Below are 20,821 nucleotides of genomic sequence, written 5' to 3' on the forward strand. Positions count from 1 at the left end.
GAAAAGTAGAAGAAGTGATACCACTCCTATGTGTCTCCAATACGTGTCATTTGTAATTTAACACGAGATTATTTTTAACTAATTTTAATTGATTCACAAATGTTTTTCTTTTTGGTCACATCTTGTACGTATATTCGGAGACTGGAATTGATTTTTCTCCATAACTTGCAAATAAAATATATTCGTAGGAACAACATAAAATAAACGGAACTAGTCGTGTTGAACTAGTCAATTCTTGTATCTTAAAATGTTAATAAAGGAACGTAGGTTTTAATGCCACCCATAACTATTGCTGAGTTTACCAATTTGTTGTCAAAAATGGCACTAGAAATTTATTCCAAATCTCGATGCATATTTTCAAACACGTTCCATAGGCAGAATGTTTATGCTTTTCATTTGATTTTCATAAGTTGTGTTTAATACTGTCATACCTTTAAAACTGCCAAGTCGGTTTTTTACAATATTAACAATTTGTACGATTTTTTATGTTAAATGTTTATCAACTTCAAGGAGACTTTTAAAAAAGTACCTCCGTAAATTTTTGTATATTAATTTGGGGGACATTAAACTTTGTATTAATGTTACTCCATTATTTTTTGCCGATGCAATTCACTCTAAGGGGGTGAAATTGACCCCTGAATACCCGGCTATATTCCGATTTTGTGTTATAACTCGTGAACTGTAAGAATTAAAAATTACTAAATGATAGTCCTCATTAAAAGAAGTAACTTTTGCCTGAAAACTTGTTTTCCATTTCTTACAGTTCGCGAGTTATGTGACTACTGACGACTACTGTGCCGCTGATAAGTTACGAAATTGCGAGTAGGAGCTACATGTTCATCAGAGTCCAGGATTTTCCTCACTTGTGTCAGTTAGTGAAAGTTTAAACAACAAGTGCCATCTCCGAGGCTGTCATAAAGACCAAAGCATTATTTCTAAACATATATACTTTGGGAAGACTCAACAGTTTAGGTTTAGTGCTAAACAGAACTCAGTAGCCACCACGGAGGCCAGAGTTAATGGTTTATATCGAAGTAGAATTCTGCTGCAGCAGATTAATCTACATTAAAATGAAGATACTAAATTCTGCCTTAAAAGCGTCCTTGGTGAGTTATCGATAAACGATTCCTGGGAAGTTTGCTGAATTTTCTACGCACATAGTAGAATCCTGGTGCAGATGGCATGTACTTACATACGTACCCTATGTCGAGAGCTTGCACGTGTCCGTAAATTGGGAAACGTGGCAGCTAACCCACGAGTTCAAATTCGCACCAAGTTTGGCGTAGGTACTCATGAGTTTACGACACCTCAACCGTTATTAAGAGCCAAAAAGTAACCTCAAGTCCTTGAACTCTTAATTAGAAACTTACAGGTTTCCCTGGCTAAAAATGCGCAGACTAAAGTTAACACCAAAGCGATATATACAAATTACAAGGTCACAAATAATTAAGGAGTCAAGTCCGCGTCGTAAATTCAGTTCATGTTAAAAATTGTATTCTATATTTTCGGCTACGTTTGGCCTTTAGAATCACTCCCTAAACCCGGATCCAGATCTGAATACCGGGTCCAAACTGTGTTTGTGCTGAGAAAGTTCCTACGAATCGCGTAGCCCAGTGTGTGCGAGTAGTAGAGTGGTTCATTCAACAGCAGCTTTGTCGTAGAGGGGTGCGTTTAAAATTTGGGAGAGTTTAAAATTTAAACTCTCCAACACCTTTCGCTACGTCGAAGCTGCTGTTGAATGAACCACTCTACTACTCAAATATACCGGACTACTTTACATCTAAGTTTCACATAATTAGCTGCATGTCTACGGTCGAAATTACAATCACGCTTTGTTATAGATATATGTGAACGTATCATCCCACCAAGATTTGTTGAAATCAGTGCGAGCCATGTCTGGTGCTCCCCTCGTCAGCTCGCTTTGCATTCGTAAACATTACATCGAAGGAAGAAGTCCTCATTGCAAGCGTGTATATGTACCTAAGATACCTAAGTATCACTTAAGTCGTCCTTAAATTACGTAAGACTTTTTGAGGGGGGATCGCAAATTTCTTACGTTTTCTTACAAAGGAGGAAGAGCGCGTCAGGTAGCGTCTTACGTAATATATTCCTAACCTAATTTTCAATATGAGTAGCTTAAAACACGATGTTTATCGCACATACGAAATCGAGAAAAATGAATTATATGAGGCTTTAAAAAAATTTTAATAACTGAAAAAATGCAATGTAAAAAATATTCTGTTAGAGGGCGGCGGAGGGGGGGGGGTGGAATATAAAATCTTACGAATTCTTATATTGTGGGAGGGAGGGGGTAAGGAATCGCCAAAATTACCCTTACGTAATTTCAGGGCGGGCTTTAAGTGTATTTTATTCTTAAATTTCTACTCCTTATAATAAAGTGCGTTAAGTGAACCTGAGGATCTTTGCGTAACTTCATAACAGGGCCCACAGGTCGTTCAGCTGACGAACGTTCAAGCGCAGGAGGCGACCCATGATGTGTTTCGTCTGACGAAAGAAAAGTGGGTTCAGAGCGAAATGAATATTCTTTTAATTTCCGAAAAAACGCTTCAAGGCCATCCTTTATTTCAAGAGGCAGGCAAGAGGTGTAGTCTTTAAGAATTCAGCCATTGTCACTCTGAACAATATACTTTCATTAATCCGTACATGCCCCTGGCCGATTAACGTGATTAATTTTTGGGTACCAGGTGTTCAAATTCTGCTCGTCCTCTTCATCTAGAAGGAGTGGTTTCCTCCTCCACCGGCGAATTCGCAGAGGGGAGTTCCGCCCTTCTCCAGGAAAATTCATTCATTAACTTCATGTCAGTTTTACGAACTTCGAAAAAGTTGGGCGTTCATTCTCGCCGTGGTAGTTAAAGAAGTGACATTCGCGTCGCGTTCGTCAAATGAAACGATTCTCGTCGCAATCATCAAGATTGGAACATTTCCCTACAAACTCCAACGAGTCAAAACATTTTCATCACGGTTATCGCTCGGACCATATTCGCACGATATTACCTAAGTTCAGTTCAACCAGTCATGCACCGCGTTTCGCCGACAATAGTGCGAAGCTTATTATAGTACCTACCACCACTAAAATCAGTCAATCAAAGATTAATTTGGCAAGTGACAATTGCGAGCGAACGCACACTACGAAGGTACCTTGGGCTTCACAACCCCAAGAGGATCGAAGAGGAGAACCCGCGCGCGTGTTCGTGACGTTCGCGCACGAAGGAAGAATAATCGCAGGCAGCGGAACTCGTCACCCTGTAAAGGTGTTTTTGTTACTAAAGGCCCCCTATTGCCCGTATCAGTATCGCGTACAAATCTCAACGTGTATTTCGGTATCTGTTTCGGTATCGGTGTATCGGTATCTGCTGGTAGCGTCATCACTGAAACGTCGATACATCGAGCGTGCAACTGATACGAATATCTACATCAGGAGTGTCGAGCCTCCCCACTCCGAGAGCCGCACGAGTCGGGCCCCCGGTCAGCCGGTTCCCCCACTTATTTTTTTCCAGGCGCTGCACGAGACCCGGCAGGGAGGGAGTGGGGCGCCCGGAGGAGAAATTCATCAGAGTGAAGTAGGTGTGGAAGGGGCCGTTCTCCTACGGCTCTACGGAGCAGGCGAAGAGGGGAGGGAGCCACTGCGGCTCGCGAGTCGCTAGTTCGACACCCCTGATCTACATGTTTCAGATATGTTGTTATCTCTTGCATCGTGCTGCCAAGGTTCGTTTTTTTTTTCGTAGACAAAAACTTTTCTGGAGAAAGCAGATGTTGTTGAAGCGTTTTTCGAAAATAAAAAACTAACCGCCTTGCGATCTGTATCGACTCATGTATCGATACATATCTCAAAGTGTATGGCGCCCTTTAGATGTTTAAATGCAACAACTGAGAAATAAGTTTAGTACTTAACGGGGGATTCTCGTGTAACAGCTCCAAAAGTAACTGATATTTATGATTTTTTTTTTTTAAACACTATTGTTAATATTGGATTAAACTGTTTTGGGATATAAGGAGGCATATGTAAACTTGCAGAATTTTTTTTATGTAGATCCTTCTTATTAATTATTGTGGGATTTTGGTAACTTCTTGGACGAAGTCGAGAACTAATCGATAGCTTCATTTGCATTTTGCATTGACTATTCTTAGAAACGTTACGAGGTTGTTGAAATTACATTTTTTTTTAAATTTCTATCTGAATTTTCTAATAGCTACAAAGAGGAATGATTTTTTGTACAGATATTTGATGCTTACTCTTCAAAATGACCGCTATTTGGTAAGAGAATATAATATTAAAAATAGGAGAACCTCAACGACTGCTACTTTTAATTTATTTCTAATAATATGTGTTTACAAGACATTGCCTCGACAAAAACACGCGTCTCCCATAGGCAGTGATATAATTCATTTAGTCATTATGTTTTAATCAAAATGTATGAAAGATCTAATTAATAAGTTTACCTTTTAATAGGAAACAATTTGATAAGTTTTCCATTTACGTATAACTTTCTCTAAAAGGATTACTGAATTTTTATATTTTTTGGAACCCCTACTACCTCCCGATGTATTAGAAACTATTAGCGAACGCTGGTTAAAACTCAACGTAAATTTAAATAATATTAAAATGTATATAATAATATATGGATTGAATTGATTCTTACACCCTGTATGTTAAGAAATCTACGATTCAAAACAATTAAAAAATGTTTATCACGAAGCACAAATAATATAATAGATTTTTTCTTGTTACCTAATATTTGTTAGTGTCGTAATAATAAACAAATATGTTTAGACTGTTCGAGACATACAATATAAGCTTTAATACCTGCTTAATCTAATGGTGCCCTTCGTTTCACGAACCATCAACGCTCGTTCCCAAAAGTGTACAGCTTCAGGTAGAATAGTGTTCTGAAATGAAACAAGAAACAAACTTCAGACTTCGTATAATTATACACTAAGCTATACTACTCGTATTGATAAACGTATGAATACACTTTATTAGCATTCTTAGTATTTGTGTCAATACTTGGGGTTGCGTCGACGTGTTTTCACGTCGATATTTTCTGGAGAGCACCCAACGTTTCATTCGAGAGTTTCCAAATGTTTTCTTTAAAAACAAGAGCTTGGAGTTCACTTTGTACTTATTGTTAGCCAACTTACCGACCCTTTGCTCGCGAGGCAATCGGTCCGCAAAAATATGTCATCCATTAATGGAAATGGTAATATCTATATTCTCTATTAGATTCTATATTCTCTATTAGATTCTTTATTATGAAAACCCGATTAGAGTTCCAGTTCCCCAGTTTAAGGGGGAAAGCACGCTTCTCGTGATTAACTCACAACATTTCTCCTGCAATTATTATCGAAGTAATTTGCCAATTCTCGTAGTACGAAATAGGTACTAAAAATCCAGGCAATCGTGTTGTAAATCCGAATAAATTAATTTCTTTTTAACAGCAGAACGATGCGGCAAGTTCAATTTTTCTTATGCGCCAGCATGAATCTCAATGTGTGCTGTCCATTATGCTGACCTTTTATCCTTGTTTGTTTCGTCCCGCTCTCTCCGTTCTCTCTTGTACCTACTGTTCTGTTTCTCTCTCTTAAGGTACCGCACGCGTCCCTGAACATCCTGACAGGCGAGTCCTCCCCGTTTATCACTACATGGGAGGGTTGGTGTTCTCCTTTATCACAATATTGCGTAACTCTTGTGGCCTTATCAGCGTCCCACGAGTCGTCCACTGTGTGGGGTTTTCTGGTGGCTGTTGGAACTTTCTCTTACTGCTTGTATATTCCGTACACAGTACGAGAGTAACTTGCTCAACATCGTTGACATGGGAGCATTAGAACCACAAGATATCGTGTCCGTAAAGACTGTTCTCCATTCTGCAAGTGAATTCCTTTTACACTACTGCGTACATTACAAAAATACGAAACTGACGCTCCGTGTCAGCTTGGTAATCCCTTATAACTTTATACTTTGTACACAGTTCAGGCTAAGTCTGGTCTTTACTGCCTCAGGTTACGAAACTTTGAGTGTAACTATTTCTTCTGCAATTTATTTTTTCGTTTACTGTGATAAAATTATTTATGTTGATAAACATGAATCTAAAATTCTTTAAGCTCAGTAGAGTCATACGCAAAAAGAATTATGTAATTCAACCTATAATTTATAGTATAGATTATATACTGTAGTTTATTTATTCGTTATTTTAAGTAAAATAGCTTAAGGTGACAGTAATTGGTTAGGTGTCAGTAATTGGGTCCTTTACCCTATGATGTAATTGACGTGAAATTAAAGAAGGTGTTAAGTCATCATGTTGCTGCTTTAGAATTTGTATAAAAAATATAGGCGTCAGATATTGCAAGCTTTGCGGGAATGAAATCTGTAAATAAATTTCCATTCCGGGAGCTATAAGGGAGAGTGGGGGAATTGCGAACGCGTAGTAAACCCGAACATCGCGATATTCGCTGGATTCGCTTGTTCTGTCCTCCCGCGATATTGTTACACGATGAAATTAGCTATGTTTAGTATTAAGGAAGCTAATTTTTTTCGGTTAATTTTATAAAGATTTTGAATAGGGTTCTTTACTAATTCTTATGTTCTATATAGGTACTAATTTCCTAAGCCTGGTTCACACCACTGACAAGGGAAGATCCCGAATCCATAAATTCAAAAAATTCTGAAACTTCGTGAATATGTAGGGGATTTCCTCCTGATTACAACGCAATTTTTGTTTGCTACCCAAATTCACTCGAGGGGGTTGAAATTAACCCCTAAAAATTCGGCTATTTTTCGATTTTGTGTTATAACTTGCGAACTGCAACAGATAGAAAAAAAGTTTCAAGACAAAAGTTACTTCTTTTAATTAGATCTATCATTTGGTAAAAAAATTATTTTACAGTTCACGAGTTATAACACAAAATCAGAAAATAGCCAGATTTTCAGGGGTCAATTCTACCCCCTTAAAGTGAATTTGGGCACCAAACAAAAATTCCGTTGTAATCAGGAGGAAATCCCCTACGTATTCACAAAGATTCAGAATTTTTGGAATTTGCGGGTTTCGGGATCATCCCTTGTGAGTCCATAATCGTTGGCTTTTCTCTAACCTTATAAGGCATTCGAGTTTTGCAGTCTCTTTTAAGTACAGGCAAAGCTGGTGCATCAACCTTTAATGTATTCCGGATTTGGCTGTACAGCTAGGTCGCAATTAATGCAAGTTCAAATAGTGCGGTATGCGAGTTACTGCGAATTGCATAATGATACCAGGGTGTGTTTAATGCGAACCAAAATTCAGCTTTAATACGGTGCTGTGGAGCCTCAAAGAGAGACTACCCCATCTTCATTACCATTATAAAGATTTAAAGTTACCCCTATAAAGATTTTTAAAAAAAAGAGGAAACAGTTCAGTCTGCGCTGCTAAAATATTTCGAAAGAAAATGAAGACGCTGTCGGGAATGTAAAAGTAGAATTTTCTATCTATGACAGACGCGTGGGGCTGTTGCAAGCGACTGCAACTCAACTGTTTTAGTAGCAGTAAAGCCACAAATGCACGCGATTCGTCTAGTGTGATGTTCTGAGCGACACGATTGCGTGCGTTTGTGGCTTGACTCCTATGAAACAGCCGCGTGCAGTGGCACGTGTCTGTTGCGGATAGGAAATCCCACCTTAAACTTACTTTCAAAAATGATATTAAGACGTCTTTCCAGTGTAACGCCCCAAAATAATTACCGTTGTCTGGAACTCTTTTGTCACAAGAAGAATGTGCTTACTGAATTGAAGTTTTTTTTTATTTATTAATATTATACCTATTTATTAGTTTCCATATTTTTTAGTGCTTGCTTTCGTCCAAATAAGTGGGTGTAATATAAGCGGTAAAAAAAAGAAGACACGTCGATTTTGGAGAAATCAAGTTTCTGAAACAAAAAAAAATTAGCAGAACTATATAGATTTAATTCGGTTCGTGAAGAATTAACAAAACGGCCGACGTTCGAAGTTGAAATGTCGACATTGGCTAAAGTTTTTAATCATTTTGCAAGACAACAAGAGATGAGAAAAAACGTCGAAAATGTGTAATTCTGATTCAGCCATAGCGACAGTGATACTGATTACAAACCTCCCTGATCCCCACCAGGTACGTGGTTCCTCCAAAACCGATGGCGTAATTGGGGCTTTGTTTTTATACAGCGCATTTTACAAGCACCTATTTTGGCGAAAGCGAGCATTAAAAATATGACATTAAGTTTCTCTGCAGTTCCAAAACACGCATTAACAAGTAGAAATAACCTCAACAAAGCAAAACTATTCTTTTTGTGACAGAAAACAGTTCCGAAGCGCGGCAATTTCCTATGGCATTACAGTGGAAAGATTCTTTCCTAAGGGGGTATACCCGTTTGAACTCTCGGAAAATGTGTACATTTTGTGGATTTTTTTACAAGTCAACGGCTTGATGAAGATTTCCTGTTTTTTTACTATCTTTACATAGTATTATGAACTACTTAAAAAAAAAGTATTCGTATTAAAATATTTATTCGTATTTATCATTATCTTTATGTACGTGCAGCTCATTTTGATTTCACATCTTTTTTATTTTATAATTATTATTATCTTCTATATTTTGTGATTTATTTGCTTTCGTGTACTTGGCGTAATTTTTTTACTTTTCTGAAGTTTTTTATGGAGATATATTTATCTAAACATTGTCAGTTTAACATCATTCATGACATAAGTTATTTACATCTCTTATTCGCAAAGTTGTTACCATTTATCAATAGCAGAATAACATCGAATGTTACTATCGTTAAATTCAAAGATCTTCCCGAAACCGTATCCAGAGATGGAAAAAGCGAAAATACAAAACAAAGCAGCTAAGAAAAAAGAATTAATCTTACTTTATCGAGCTTCGCGTGGCTAGTTAGATGTTGGTATTAAATGCAAATGCGAAGCCCTATTTAAATTTCAAATGCAATTAGATTCATTTACTCTCAAGGACGGCAATTATTCGACCTACGGGCCAGAGTCGAGATAGGAGCATATCGTGGTGAAAATTTTCTGAATAAATCAACGTGGTGAAGCACGAAATCCAGCCGAATTCGCGAATACTTCTACTTTGCCTGTCAGCTTATGCTCCACATTCTTTTATAGGTACTATACGATTTACGATGCCGGTAACGAGCATTTTATTCATGGAATTTACGCGGTCCCTTCCACTGAGGGCAAACAAGGGCACGTTTCCAACTTGGAAATTATAATTTTAACTAAATTTTGTGAGAATGAAAAGGATCGTGAAATATGCAAGAAATTTTTTTTTTCAACTAGCGACCAGAACGCAGCGGCTTTTTCACGTTTTCGTAAAGAACGCGAGTGGCTCATTTCAATTCATTTGGATTTGTGGATATGGGTTACATTTATTGATGACTGGGTAATTTTTTCACCCGCTCCAGGTTAATTTTTTTTAAAAATATTGTATTGTCATCCAAACTACACACACCTGCAAAGTTTCAAGACAACTGGATAGTTGGAAGTAGGTTAATGATTTGCCAGACTTGAACCATACAAACCTACAAACAAACATACAAAACAGAGGATCGAAGCTGAATAAAATCGTTTAAAAATGTGTGTCGTGACGAGCTTTACAGCGCTATATTTTTTAAAATTCAATTTAGCAACATTTAATTTCCCAATCTTTCTTAGCGTTCGGACAATAATTGTTCCCATTTTCAAGCGCTAGCCCCCTTATTGCATCCGACCCTTCAAATATGCCTCTTCGCAGTGCTTGGCGATCGATCGCCGCCGTTCACGGCGATAAGTTCGTCAGAGAACGGAGCAATCGGTTTTCAGGCTCTGCTCCCTGGCTCGATTTGCGAGATTATCATACGACTGACTATTATGCGGGGTAAACGATGACCCCACGAGTTTGAAGCTTGCTGGGTGCTCTGATTGAAATGCGCCTGGTAATTTCCGGTTATTTGGCGCATACAGCTATGCCTGCGACGCGGTGCATTAGACTGCTATGACGCCGGCAACGTTTGATAGGACGTAGAACGCGTCCATTTACCACGCTCCATTTCCAGTTCCTGCACGCCATACGTGTACACGCGGAAAGGGAGGAAAGCTGCTGTAATTACGTGCACACCTTGCTACTTCCACAAATTTTAAGGGCTTAAAATTAATTAAGAAATTCCAGGGTGAGTAATAATTTTTATAATATAAATTGAATAGTCGCCTTCTCTCAAATAACAGGCAAACATTGAATCTTCTTATCACTTCAATCTTTTAACGCGGAAATAGGATATTCAGCGTTCTTTTTGCTGTAATGTGCTCCCCGCTCGAAAGAGCTTTTTTTTTGCAATATTTTTTTAACAATAACTCCCTGACGGTTTACCGATCGCGAAACTGTTACTAGTAGCAGTGGTCACCGCAGAAGCCTTTTTTTAGAGAACCTTCGAGTGATGGACAATAACTTAGTTATTGATAAATAGTTTTAAATAAAAAAATTACGATGCACGGTACTAGATGCAATCCTTAAAAGGAAAAAAGATTTTTTGAGAAATGTGTGATAGCTTTTGAGTAAAAAATTTCCAAAGACCACCCTTTTTTCGGCCTCCTGACTGAGCATGACCCCCTTAAAAAGCAAAAAGTTACCTAATAGGTACTTCAAGGTTCTTGCGGCACCGCATATTTTTTTGACAGATCCTAGCTTCTGCGGGCTTAATCTGAATCAATTAAAAGCAACTTTTTTTTTACTATTAGAAAACAATCACACAATTTTGATTTTTTTCGTTCCACCCTATTATACAGGCCCCGACATTTATGCAGTAACATTTTATTAGTTTTTCTTTCAACTCGCTTTACATCAGTGTCATGAGATTAAACTACTTACATTGATAAGGTCCAATTTTTCATCATCCAACCTGCAACAGAGGAAACAAAAAATTATATAAATACCACAATCACAAATAACTACATATGTAACATGGTTAATTCAAACTCATTAGTTCAAAATAATTTTATCTATATATTTTTATATATTAAAATAAATTTATTTACAAAATAATCGGAGATCCGCGCGCCGTCTGATCGGTCATGGCTCGGCTCGTCCAGGTTCGCCAAGCCGACTTGACGAGCTAGACGAGGCGAGCCGGCTCGCGGAACCACGAGCCATCTGATTTCACCTTAAGGAAGCGCACAATGATACATCGGCGACAGAAAACTGTTTTCCACGTCGTACGTCACAGCAACAGAAGTTTATAGCACAGACAAGGTATAGAATAGACTTAACATCTTATACGTAGACATTCGCGACCCAACTTTGAATACCTCACCGATTTAGAAATTCGGGACCGATCGTAGGGTCCTCTATTCATGAACGACGTTCGGTTGAATAACTATTCCACGAAGTATTATTGCAGGCAAAGGGAAACTGCGTGTGTAGAAATGCACATGACTTATCTATGGTGGGGCTGAAACCATCGGCAGCGTTTCGGTAGGGAAACCTTTTACGGTAGTTCGGTCGTGTTTTGCGCTCAAGTCAAGGAGTTACTAGCCTGCCAAGGGTTTTAATCAAATTGTTCTACCTGAAATTAGAAGAGAGGTGTAAACAGTCGTTTTTCTAGTTTCGAATTTGTTTAAGAAAACACGGGATGTCCAATTTCCTATACCTCGCCTGTGCTATACAATACACCGAACATTCAAGGCATTATTCGGCCCCGGGTTTGTGGGATCCCGGTCCCCTTCGATAGATGTAACTTCGATACCTCAACGAGGAATTGGAACTTGGTATATTTCAGTAAGGTGGTGAAGTAGAAAGGACATTTAAAAATTTCAAAATCCCATCAGCTCCATCACCTCGCTGAAATACTCCAAGTTCCACTTATCCTTCTATTTTAACAGTATACTTAACAATGGAACAACACTTAATAATTTCACATATCTTTATTTCATACAGAAGGAAAGGGAGGATGATTTATTCAAACACTTCAAGTTATATTTATTCTTTCATTCTATCAAAGTATTGCAAAGAAATTCTTATATATTTACAGTGGCTCGCATTAATATTCGGACACTTTTTAAAATCGCATAACTTTTTTAGTATTTGGACCAATTCTAAAAAAGTTTTGCGATTTTAAAAAGTGTCCGAATATTAATGCGAGCCACTGTAACTAGAATATTCGACAATCCCAGCCATCACATCGGCCCGGTTTTCATCAATTATCAGGCCTCGCCACGAGGAGGTTGCTGCGTTTAGAGGCTCGTAGAGAGATAGATGAAAACGAAGTTCCATCGATGTCTTCACTGCCAGATTAATTCGAAAGGGCGTATCTGGCCAAAAGGTGGTTTTGAGATAAATGTGAATTCTAATATTTTCTGTTATGCCATCGGTATTTTATATACATCGGATTAGATTAAATATTAAATCTGGATAAAAAGGTACTTAAATATTTGTGACAAACCCGTTAAATATTAATTCATAAACTTCAAAGGAGACTTTGGTAAATACGCCCAAAATCAGGCATCGTTTCTCACACACCGAAATATAAACTGTTACATCTTCAGTTCCAATGCAGATATGGATTTTTTATTTAACCCTTAACTGGTATCTTGGGGTCGCTCATGACCCCAGGCACGCAAAGTTCGCTGCAAAATTTTTGGTTGCCTAAGCTTGTAAACTGTTTTTCTAATTAATTTTATAATAATAGTTAAACTTTCTACGTTTCTATTATTTTACACATTACCTAAGAACAAAATATTCATAGAGGTTGATTCAGGGTCAACTTTACAAATTTCTGTGTCCTTTTTTATTTGGGGTCTGCCACGACCCCGGTATACCAGTCACGTTTGCCGAAAACAGTATACCAGTTAAGGGTTAATATACACGTAGATAAACTATTTCTGTGCTAGCTCACGGCAGCAAGTAAATTTAAGAGAAAGTTGCAAATACGCTCTTTCGAATTAACACGACAGTTGAATTTAACCTTACGTTCGAAGCTACATAAAACAATTTCATCCGTAGTACATAACGATTCCAGCAAGATCATCTATCTTAAAGTCGATCCAAGATACCGACAGAATCTTTAACATAGAGTTACACCCATCTCCATCGCCAAAACTTTGCTTATCCGTCGCTAACACTTTTATTAAAATTAAAATTTTCGTTGGTAAATTCATCCACAGGCTGATCTTCTCATTCTTGATCGCCGGTCGTTAGCAGCAGGTATGACGAAGATGGCAAACTACTGTTTCATTTCTCTCCCTCTTGGTGCATGCACATATCTCATTCATTCTCCCCCTCAAACGGCTCGAACGAGGACCGAATCAGGTGAAACAGAATTGGATTCCAAATGCATACATACTCTAGCTCTCCTTGCCTGTATATGAGTGGTCGGACTTGATGAACATGGTGGAGACCGCGGAGGGTTCATGCCAGCCGAAACCAATACAGCAATCACTCGTTTTAGGATCAAGCAATTCTTCCACCATGCACTTCAGGCTAAGAATGTGCTTTAATAAGATGTTGGAAGGAGGCATTATAATTTCTTGCTGTTGCAATAATTATTATTATTATTATTAATCACAAGACGGACAGGAGCCCTATGCAACGCTTAAATACAATACTTAGGACGTGCCAGGATCTTCTTAACGCAATAATATCAAATGGTCTAACTTTGATTAGTTTGTTAGTTAGTTTGACCACAAAACTAGATTTTAAAACAAATTCATCTAGCATCTATTCTAGAACAGGTGTTATTTTCAGACAAAGTGCCTTGGGTAACTTTAATTGCCTACTTCAAGGTGTTTCAATTTGTTTTAAAATCTAGTTTTGTGGTGAAAATTACCCCACTTGACGGTAGTCTAGGCAAGTCGCGTTATGTCACGAGAAACGTTTTATAAAGCTGAAAGCTTTTAACGCTGTGTTATAATGTCGATGGCGATAATTGGTTAACGTTTATTCACGAAGAAAAGGCAACCACCGCCTTAATTTATTATCCGTCTGTAGGAAATGGAACTTGAAATGCAGTTTGATCTAAAGACGATTGCATGCAATGGCGTCAATCACTCGCAGGGTTTTTTATCTGGCCAAGACACCCTCCTTTTAGTTAATTTCTTAAGGAAAAATTTCACGAATTTCCTCGAGTTGTACCCACGACTGCAATCGTTTTTTGGTCAAATTACAGTTGTGTTGCGGTGATGTATTGAGGAAATCGGAACAGTATCGTTTGAAAGAATTAAAGTTCCCCATCGAAGGTGAACGCCGAATCTATGACTCCCTGAGTATTCGAATATTCGGAGTGATCGATTTTCGGATTGCACCGAATAAGAATCTGAACATGAAATATTTGTTCACACTTTACCGTGAAATTATTCTCATATTGAGGTTTACAATTATGTGTTTTTCAAACGATAAATTTGGAATTTTATTAATCTTTGGTAAATTTATACATTTTGAAGCGAAAACAACCATCAGTTATTAATATTATTATTCTAATAATAATGAGTGGACAACCCCAACTTCCTCCTCTAGGCTCACCCGTGCCCCGTCATAAGCGGGTGATAAATAGTATAAGCAGAGTTTTTTCTAGGAAAGTACAACCCCATAAACGATTTTGAAGAACTATAATATTTTTATTTTCACCTCCATTACTATAACGAATATTCGAATATTCGAAGACTCCTAATTATTCGAATATTCGTTACAGCCCTATGTCAGAATATAACTGATTTTTAATACGCAAGAAAAAAATTTATTTGACATTGGAAGTGCATTGAAGCGTTAAAAAATATTGCTCGAATAAAATTTGTTAATTTGTCAATAATGTTTAGTTATTCACTAACGAAGAATCTATAAATACATGCAAGACTATTGATGAAAAAGCACCCTCGATAGAAAGCAATATATATATTCTCTCGCTTCAAGAATTGGCGAATGACTTCTGCAATTTTTAGACAACAACAAAATCATAAGCCATTAAGTCTGTGGGATATGCTTAAAGTTACTTGAGCTAATGCGTCGTTCAACGTCAGTGGAACAATTGCAATTTCGCCGAAAGTATTCCACTGAATACAATACCTATATTTATTATAAACTGCTTACCTATACAAGAATATAGCATACGCGTAATCAGAATAGGCTACGCTGCGGAAAATTCAACTGACCATTTTCATACACCGTTCTTCCTTGAACCTAGGCGCAGCAGTTCGCTTTACGCTTGAATTTGAACTCTCCAGAAAATTATAGAGGTTGGTTTGCGGCGGTGGTGGCGTCGGCTAAGCTAATCCCACCGTATAATTAACCACTAACAACCATCCTAGTTTCTCGTACCAACCTACGCCATAACTCGTGACTAAGCTTACAGGGATGCGTACATCTGTACATGTACAAGTAGAATCTTACATTGTCAATAATGTTTACATAAATAGCAAGGAACTAATCGCGATAGTTTTGGAGCAGAATATAAATAAATAACTACCGCGAATCTCAAGTGGCTCGCAGTGTATCATTAAAAGCAGTAATACATTCGGAAGATTTGTTTGGAAATATTTGAAGTAATATCTGCTACAGTAATAGTAAGAAGCCGTAGGCTAATAATTATACATCATGCAAGCTTAAAAATAGCCGGAATAAACTCGAGTTTAGCCTCATTTTCACTGGGTGAATCCATTAGCACTTTCACGAAGATTTAGTGGCAGGGAATGTAGAAATTAAAATTTGCATTACTAAATACATAGATGACTCGTCGGAGGCTCGACTGCCTACTGTAGGCAATAGAATGTAGAAAATAAAACTTTTTGGTTTTTTGTTCTAGGTCAAACGGTATAGCCGTGAGAGTCAGCACCGTTGAAACGGCGCTCCTTAAGATCTTGCGTGTCACGGCTCTACCGCCGCCATTTTGTAGGAAAAAAAATACGATTTTTCCGGCGAGAGTTGTACAATAACAGGCTTCATATTAAATTTTCTGTTTATTTCATTATCAACCTAAAAAAAAATGCCGAAAATGACTGCAATTTTGCTCCGTCCAAGGTGGCCTAACCCCTTAAAGGAGACAGGGTTTTGCCTTGGAGAGGCGCAGGTCAGCTAAGCCCTTGATGTCCGTGACTGTATAATTTATTTGCTAAGGACAGTCACGTACGCGTTGACTGTAATAGGTTTGCAACTAGTTGATGACAGATACTGGCGGTATCTAACATTATCTTTAATCGAGATTCTTTTTCATGTACGCTAGTAGACAAACGAATAATCGAAGAGACTGCTATGTGATTGTCAGCCCATTTGGATGCTCGGCACGCCTCCCATTCCCTCCCAAAGCGACAGATATTGCTTTTCTACAACGTCGTAAATTCACGGCTGCACGTATGAATGCTTGTCCCGTCACGGAGAGGGACACCCGAAATTTCATCCTTGCTCTTGTCGCCTCTTGTGTATGCCACTGTTCAAAGCAGTCTTCTACTCCAAAATTCCTTAGAAACCTACGTCTCACAAGGAGACATTCCGAACCCGAAAATTCTGATTTTAATGGAACATCGACTGAATGTAGAGCCCATTGGAGTATGCAAGGAGCAATTTGTTACTGCAGAAATTTACTCTGATCGGGTGAAATTAGCCTTTAAAGCTATCGGGTTTTTCGTTTGTTTTTTTTTAATATACCTTTATAACGGTGCTAGACAGAACAAAACTTTGAATATAAGAATTGTTCAGTGTTTTCTGTTCTATCGCACTATCAAAAGAAAAATAAAGTTATATTTATATTTATGCCTCGACAGTATTTTAGGGTTACCCAGAAATGAACATTAGGTAACCCAGACCTAGTTTAGTTTAGTTTAGTTTAGTTTACCGTGCTGTTGGGGTGGCGTGGTGACGTCAGAGGCCACAAAGGGAGGGGCATGTCCTATCGGACTAGCTACACCCCCGAAGGGGAGCCTCCATTACCCAACCGGGGAGTTTTACCCCACTCTCGGACGGCGACTCGACTTTTTCTGTGGCCCCGGCTGACTAATTTTGGCCGTATGGAGAGTCGCCTCGGCCCTACGCAGTGGGGTTCCCGCTTGTCACGGAGATCGTGCCGGCCCTAGCCTAACTTTGAAACAGGGACAAAGCACGTCTCTCAAGCGGTGGCACAGAGTAGGCTGTGTTCCTTCCGCGCGCGTAATTTCAGTACGTATCTCTTTCGGTGCCCGTCGGTCGGTCGTCAAGCGTGACCGTGGTAGATCCTGATCGTTGACCCAGACCTAACCCAGACCCCTGCTTGAAATCAGCATTGGGTATTAAGTTATTAAATAACAGTACCTATATTTACTCTGAATTAACTAATGAAGAGACAAGTGATTGTTTCTTAACGTGTCCGGAACTTCGACCAAGTTTTACTATTTCTGTAACCTTCACTGTCTCTAGTGAAGGTTAGAGAAATTAGGTGGCAGAGTTAGGTGGCTTCTGGTCTAACAATAAGATTTTAATTTTTGGGAAGTGTCTCAGCCTCCCCTGCAGTGCATCCTAAAACGCGCCTTCTCTGGTAGGAGTGCGCGACAATGCCCCAATTGTGAGAGGATGGGCCCATTTTCGGGGACCTATGCCGAGTCTGCAGATGTCACAGCTCTGATTATACATATGTAGGGAAGAGTCGTGCAGTACCGACCGCTCTAAGTTTTTTTATTATATCTTCGGCTGGAGTCGATAAAAATCAGAACTTAATTAGAGGAGGGAAATTATTTTTGTGAGATTTAATAATAAAAATTGATAATTCGCAAAAGTAAAGAAGTAATTTCTAGGAAATGAAAAATTGTCGTCCATTACCGACTAACTATTAAATTAGTAGATTTAATTGTTACAATAGAAGATTTTTTTCAAATTTTATTTGTATAAACATCGCGAGTAAAATAATTAATACTCTTCACAAGTCAGCATTTTCTCCTTGAGCGCCAATCTAGCGCCAATCTGAACCGGAGTCAGAATGTGTAACTTTTTCGCCCTAGTTCTGCTGGCGACCGCTAGATTGGCGCTCAAGGAGAAAAGGCTGCCATTTTGCGCATAATACGACTAAGCTATACTACTACAATCACATATATGCATGCGTGCATGGCTTTCTTATCATGACGCGTCTCGCGACGGCCAGAGGAACCACACAGAAATCGGCACAAAGAATCGCTGTGGTAAAGGTGCCGAGTTGGAACACCTGTCTATTACACCGTGGTCGGTACCTACTGTACGACAAACACGTGGAAACATTTTAGATCACGGTATATTATGTACAAAAAAAATATTGAAAAACTAGGGCGTTTTATTAAACTTAATAGACCAGAGAGAGTATACATAATAGAGCAAAATCCTTTACTTATCTGAGAAACAAAATATCAGTTTTAAAAAAATAACTTTTAACCCACTGAATATTAACGTAAACGTTTAATGCCTTAGAACATCGAAAGCAGTGGAGTAAACAATATGGCGCCGAAATAGACTATACAGAATTGTGATTTTCATTTGTTAATTCAATAAAGTGCTAATATCTAGTCGAAGAAGGGAGAACTAGCTTTAGTCGGTACTGTATGCCAGGGCTGGGCAACTTGCGGCCCGTTCCCCGACTTGCATACTCTGCTGGGCCGCAGGAGAACGACCCCCACCATACTCTTTTAACTTCTACAGTGTACGCCGTACCTATATATGACTGCACTCGTAGGAGTAAAAGGAAGGGACATGGAGTGGCGGCTAATCTGCTGATGGTGGGGGAACCGGCTGACTGGTAGCGGGGACTGTGCGGCCCGCGGCGGCGAACAAGTTGCTCAGCCCTACTGTATGCTGGCGGGTACTGCACGACTCTGCCCTACAGTTAGGACTCTCTCTTAACCATGAGAAACACCCGAAGACCGTTCCCAAACATAAGTAAAGAAAGCAATTAAGTACACTTAGGCAGTAAAGTATGAATATATTCTGTGAGATTAGCAAGTAGGAAAGCGGGCGAGCAAAATGCTATTCAAAGTGTTTTTCCGAGCGAACGATCGTATAACGGCTATCGAACGATCCATTTAAATTCGTACCACGCACTAAACAGATTTACCCGTAGCAAGGGGATCCATTGGATCTTCGGAGCGGTACCAGGTTCTGCCTGTCTCGGGAGCGAAGTTACGAAAAGATATGAGCCGTGCATGACTTGGCTTGCACTTCTACATTCGTCGATTTCACGACACTTTATCTCGTTTCGTATTCCGTAGCTGGATCTATCCAATAGTACACTCTGCAGCGTAACGCTCAATTTAATCCATATTCAATCTAGAATCTTAAACTTTACCACCCTTTAAAAAAAGTCTTATTAGCATTAATTTTCACTAGCTTTACTTTGTCTCATTTAACCAAAGCGGAATACTGCGGCACTTCTTATTAATCTAATAATATTTTACGATTACGAAATATGATTATCTGCTGGTTTGTTAGATGAAACAGTCGACAGGTGGTACACACGGTGATTTAGGAGTCGCACGTGCTTTTTTTTAAATATTAGCTTAACGTCGCATCAACTACTTGGTTATTAGCGACAGCTATTTACAGTGAGGTTTTTTCGTTCACATTTCTAGCGCGTATATTTGGTTCGAATAAATTTATAACATCCGAAGTAACTTTTCTCATACTGTGATCGAATCCCTAGAGCAGCAGGCCGACGCGCTTCAATAAATCGACAAACCAGTGTCGGTGCTCGTGGAAGGGTGCCAATTATTGGACGAGGTAACGGGGATCAGTGGCGACGAAGCGTAACTACGCTCGTGCTAAATCTAATTACAATAACCGATCTTTGGGTATGTATTATTCTGCAGGTACATAATTGGCATCTGTGTATATGGCAGCAAGGGTAAATATCACCGCACCTACACATCGCTAAATATATTTCTATATTTATATACGGGGTGGACCACGTCACTTGAACGCTTTAATTTTTTTCGTTATTATTGGACGAACTAAAATTATTTCTCTCAAATACCTTGATTTAGAGGGGCCTACAAGCCCTCTGTAGTACATTTTTTATAAGTTTTCAAGGTTACCTTCACTTTTTTAAGTGGAACCCTATAATTTCTTTTAGCGGGCAGGAAGACGAATTCAGCAAACACCGCAGTATAGTTTTTTTTATCGTTAGGACTAAAGATATGGTAGGTACATTTATTTTAGAGGAAAAATATTTATGGACTTTATCTACTTCTGGATATTCGCCTGAAATTTAGATTCTGATTTTATAAAAAAAAAATAATAATTTTTCATTTATTTTTTTATTTTTTTAAATAGTCACAGTCTCATCTAGATTAGCTAGGCATAATGTGCTTGGTACACATTCCGTGACCCCAGAGAGTTTACCGTTTGAAAGTTTTTAGGTGACAGAAAAACACACAAACACTTTCTGCTTTATACATATACTAGCATCCACCCGCCTAGGCTTCGCCCAAAATATTAGCATGAGTGATTCATAATCTGTAATCTGCAATCTTTTTTTTTTAAGTCTGCTGCAGTAGGGGGAGAGGTTTGCTCCACCTCCTTTTCTCTGGGCCGTCCCTCTGAGCGGGAGCTCAGTTACCAGCCTAAGTGAAGTATAGTGGTGTTACCCGCAGAACGTAATCTGCAATCTGCAAGCTCGAGAACCCTCCGCCACTTATTCCCTCCGCGGTGCTATTTCGCAAGCGAGAAGCGCTCGCCCGGTCGCCGCCTGGCGGTCGCCTCGCGAACTACTATTATTTAAAAATCAGTATTTTTAAAAAATAAAAACGTTAGAACCTTCATCTCGTCAAGACGAACAAAGGGATGTAACACACTTCTGCGTACAGTTCATATTTATTGAGAAACCGCATTTCAAAGTA

The 20,821-nt window shown here is 38.8% G+C and overlaps 1 protein-coding gene across 1 annotated transcript in view; it reads right to left on the minus strand.

Annotated features, from left to right (window-relative positions):
- Invadolysin (leishmanolysin-like peptidase, invadolysin) overlaps positions 1-20,821 on the minus strand; it is a 310,080-nt gene that overhangs the window by 16,575 nt on the left and 272,684 nt on the right. The window contains exons 4-5 of the mRNA XM_076813031.1: positions 10,881-10,911; positions 4,826-4,908 (exon numbers count right to left, since the gene is read on the minus strand). Of these exons, the coding sequence (XP_076669146.1) occupies positions 4,826-4,908; positions 10,881-10,911 (114 nt within the window). The remainder of the gene's footprint in view (positions 1-4,825; positions 4,909-10,880; positions 10,912-20,821) is intronic.

Source organism: Andrena cerasifolii, chromosome 5 (genome assembly GCF_050908995.1).
Source record: "Andrena cerasifolii isolate SP2316 chromosome 5, iyAndCera1_principal, whole genome shotgun sequence".
Lineage (NCBI taxonomy): Eukaryota > Metazoa > Arthropoda > Insecta > Hymenoptera > Andrenidae > Andrena > Andrena cerasifolii.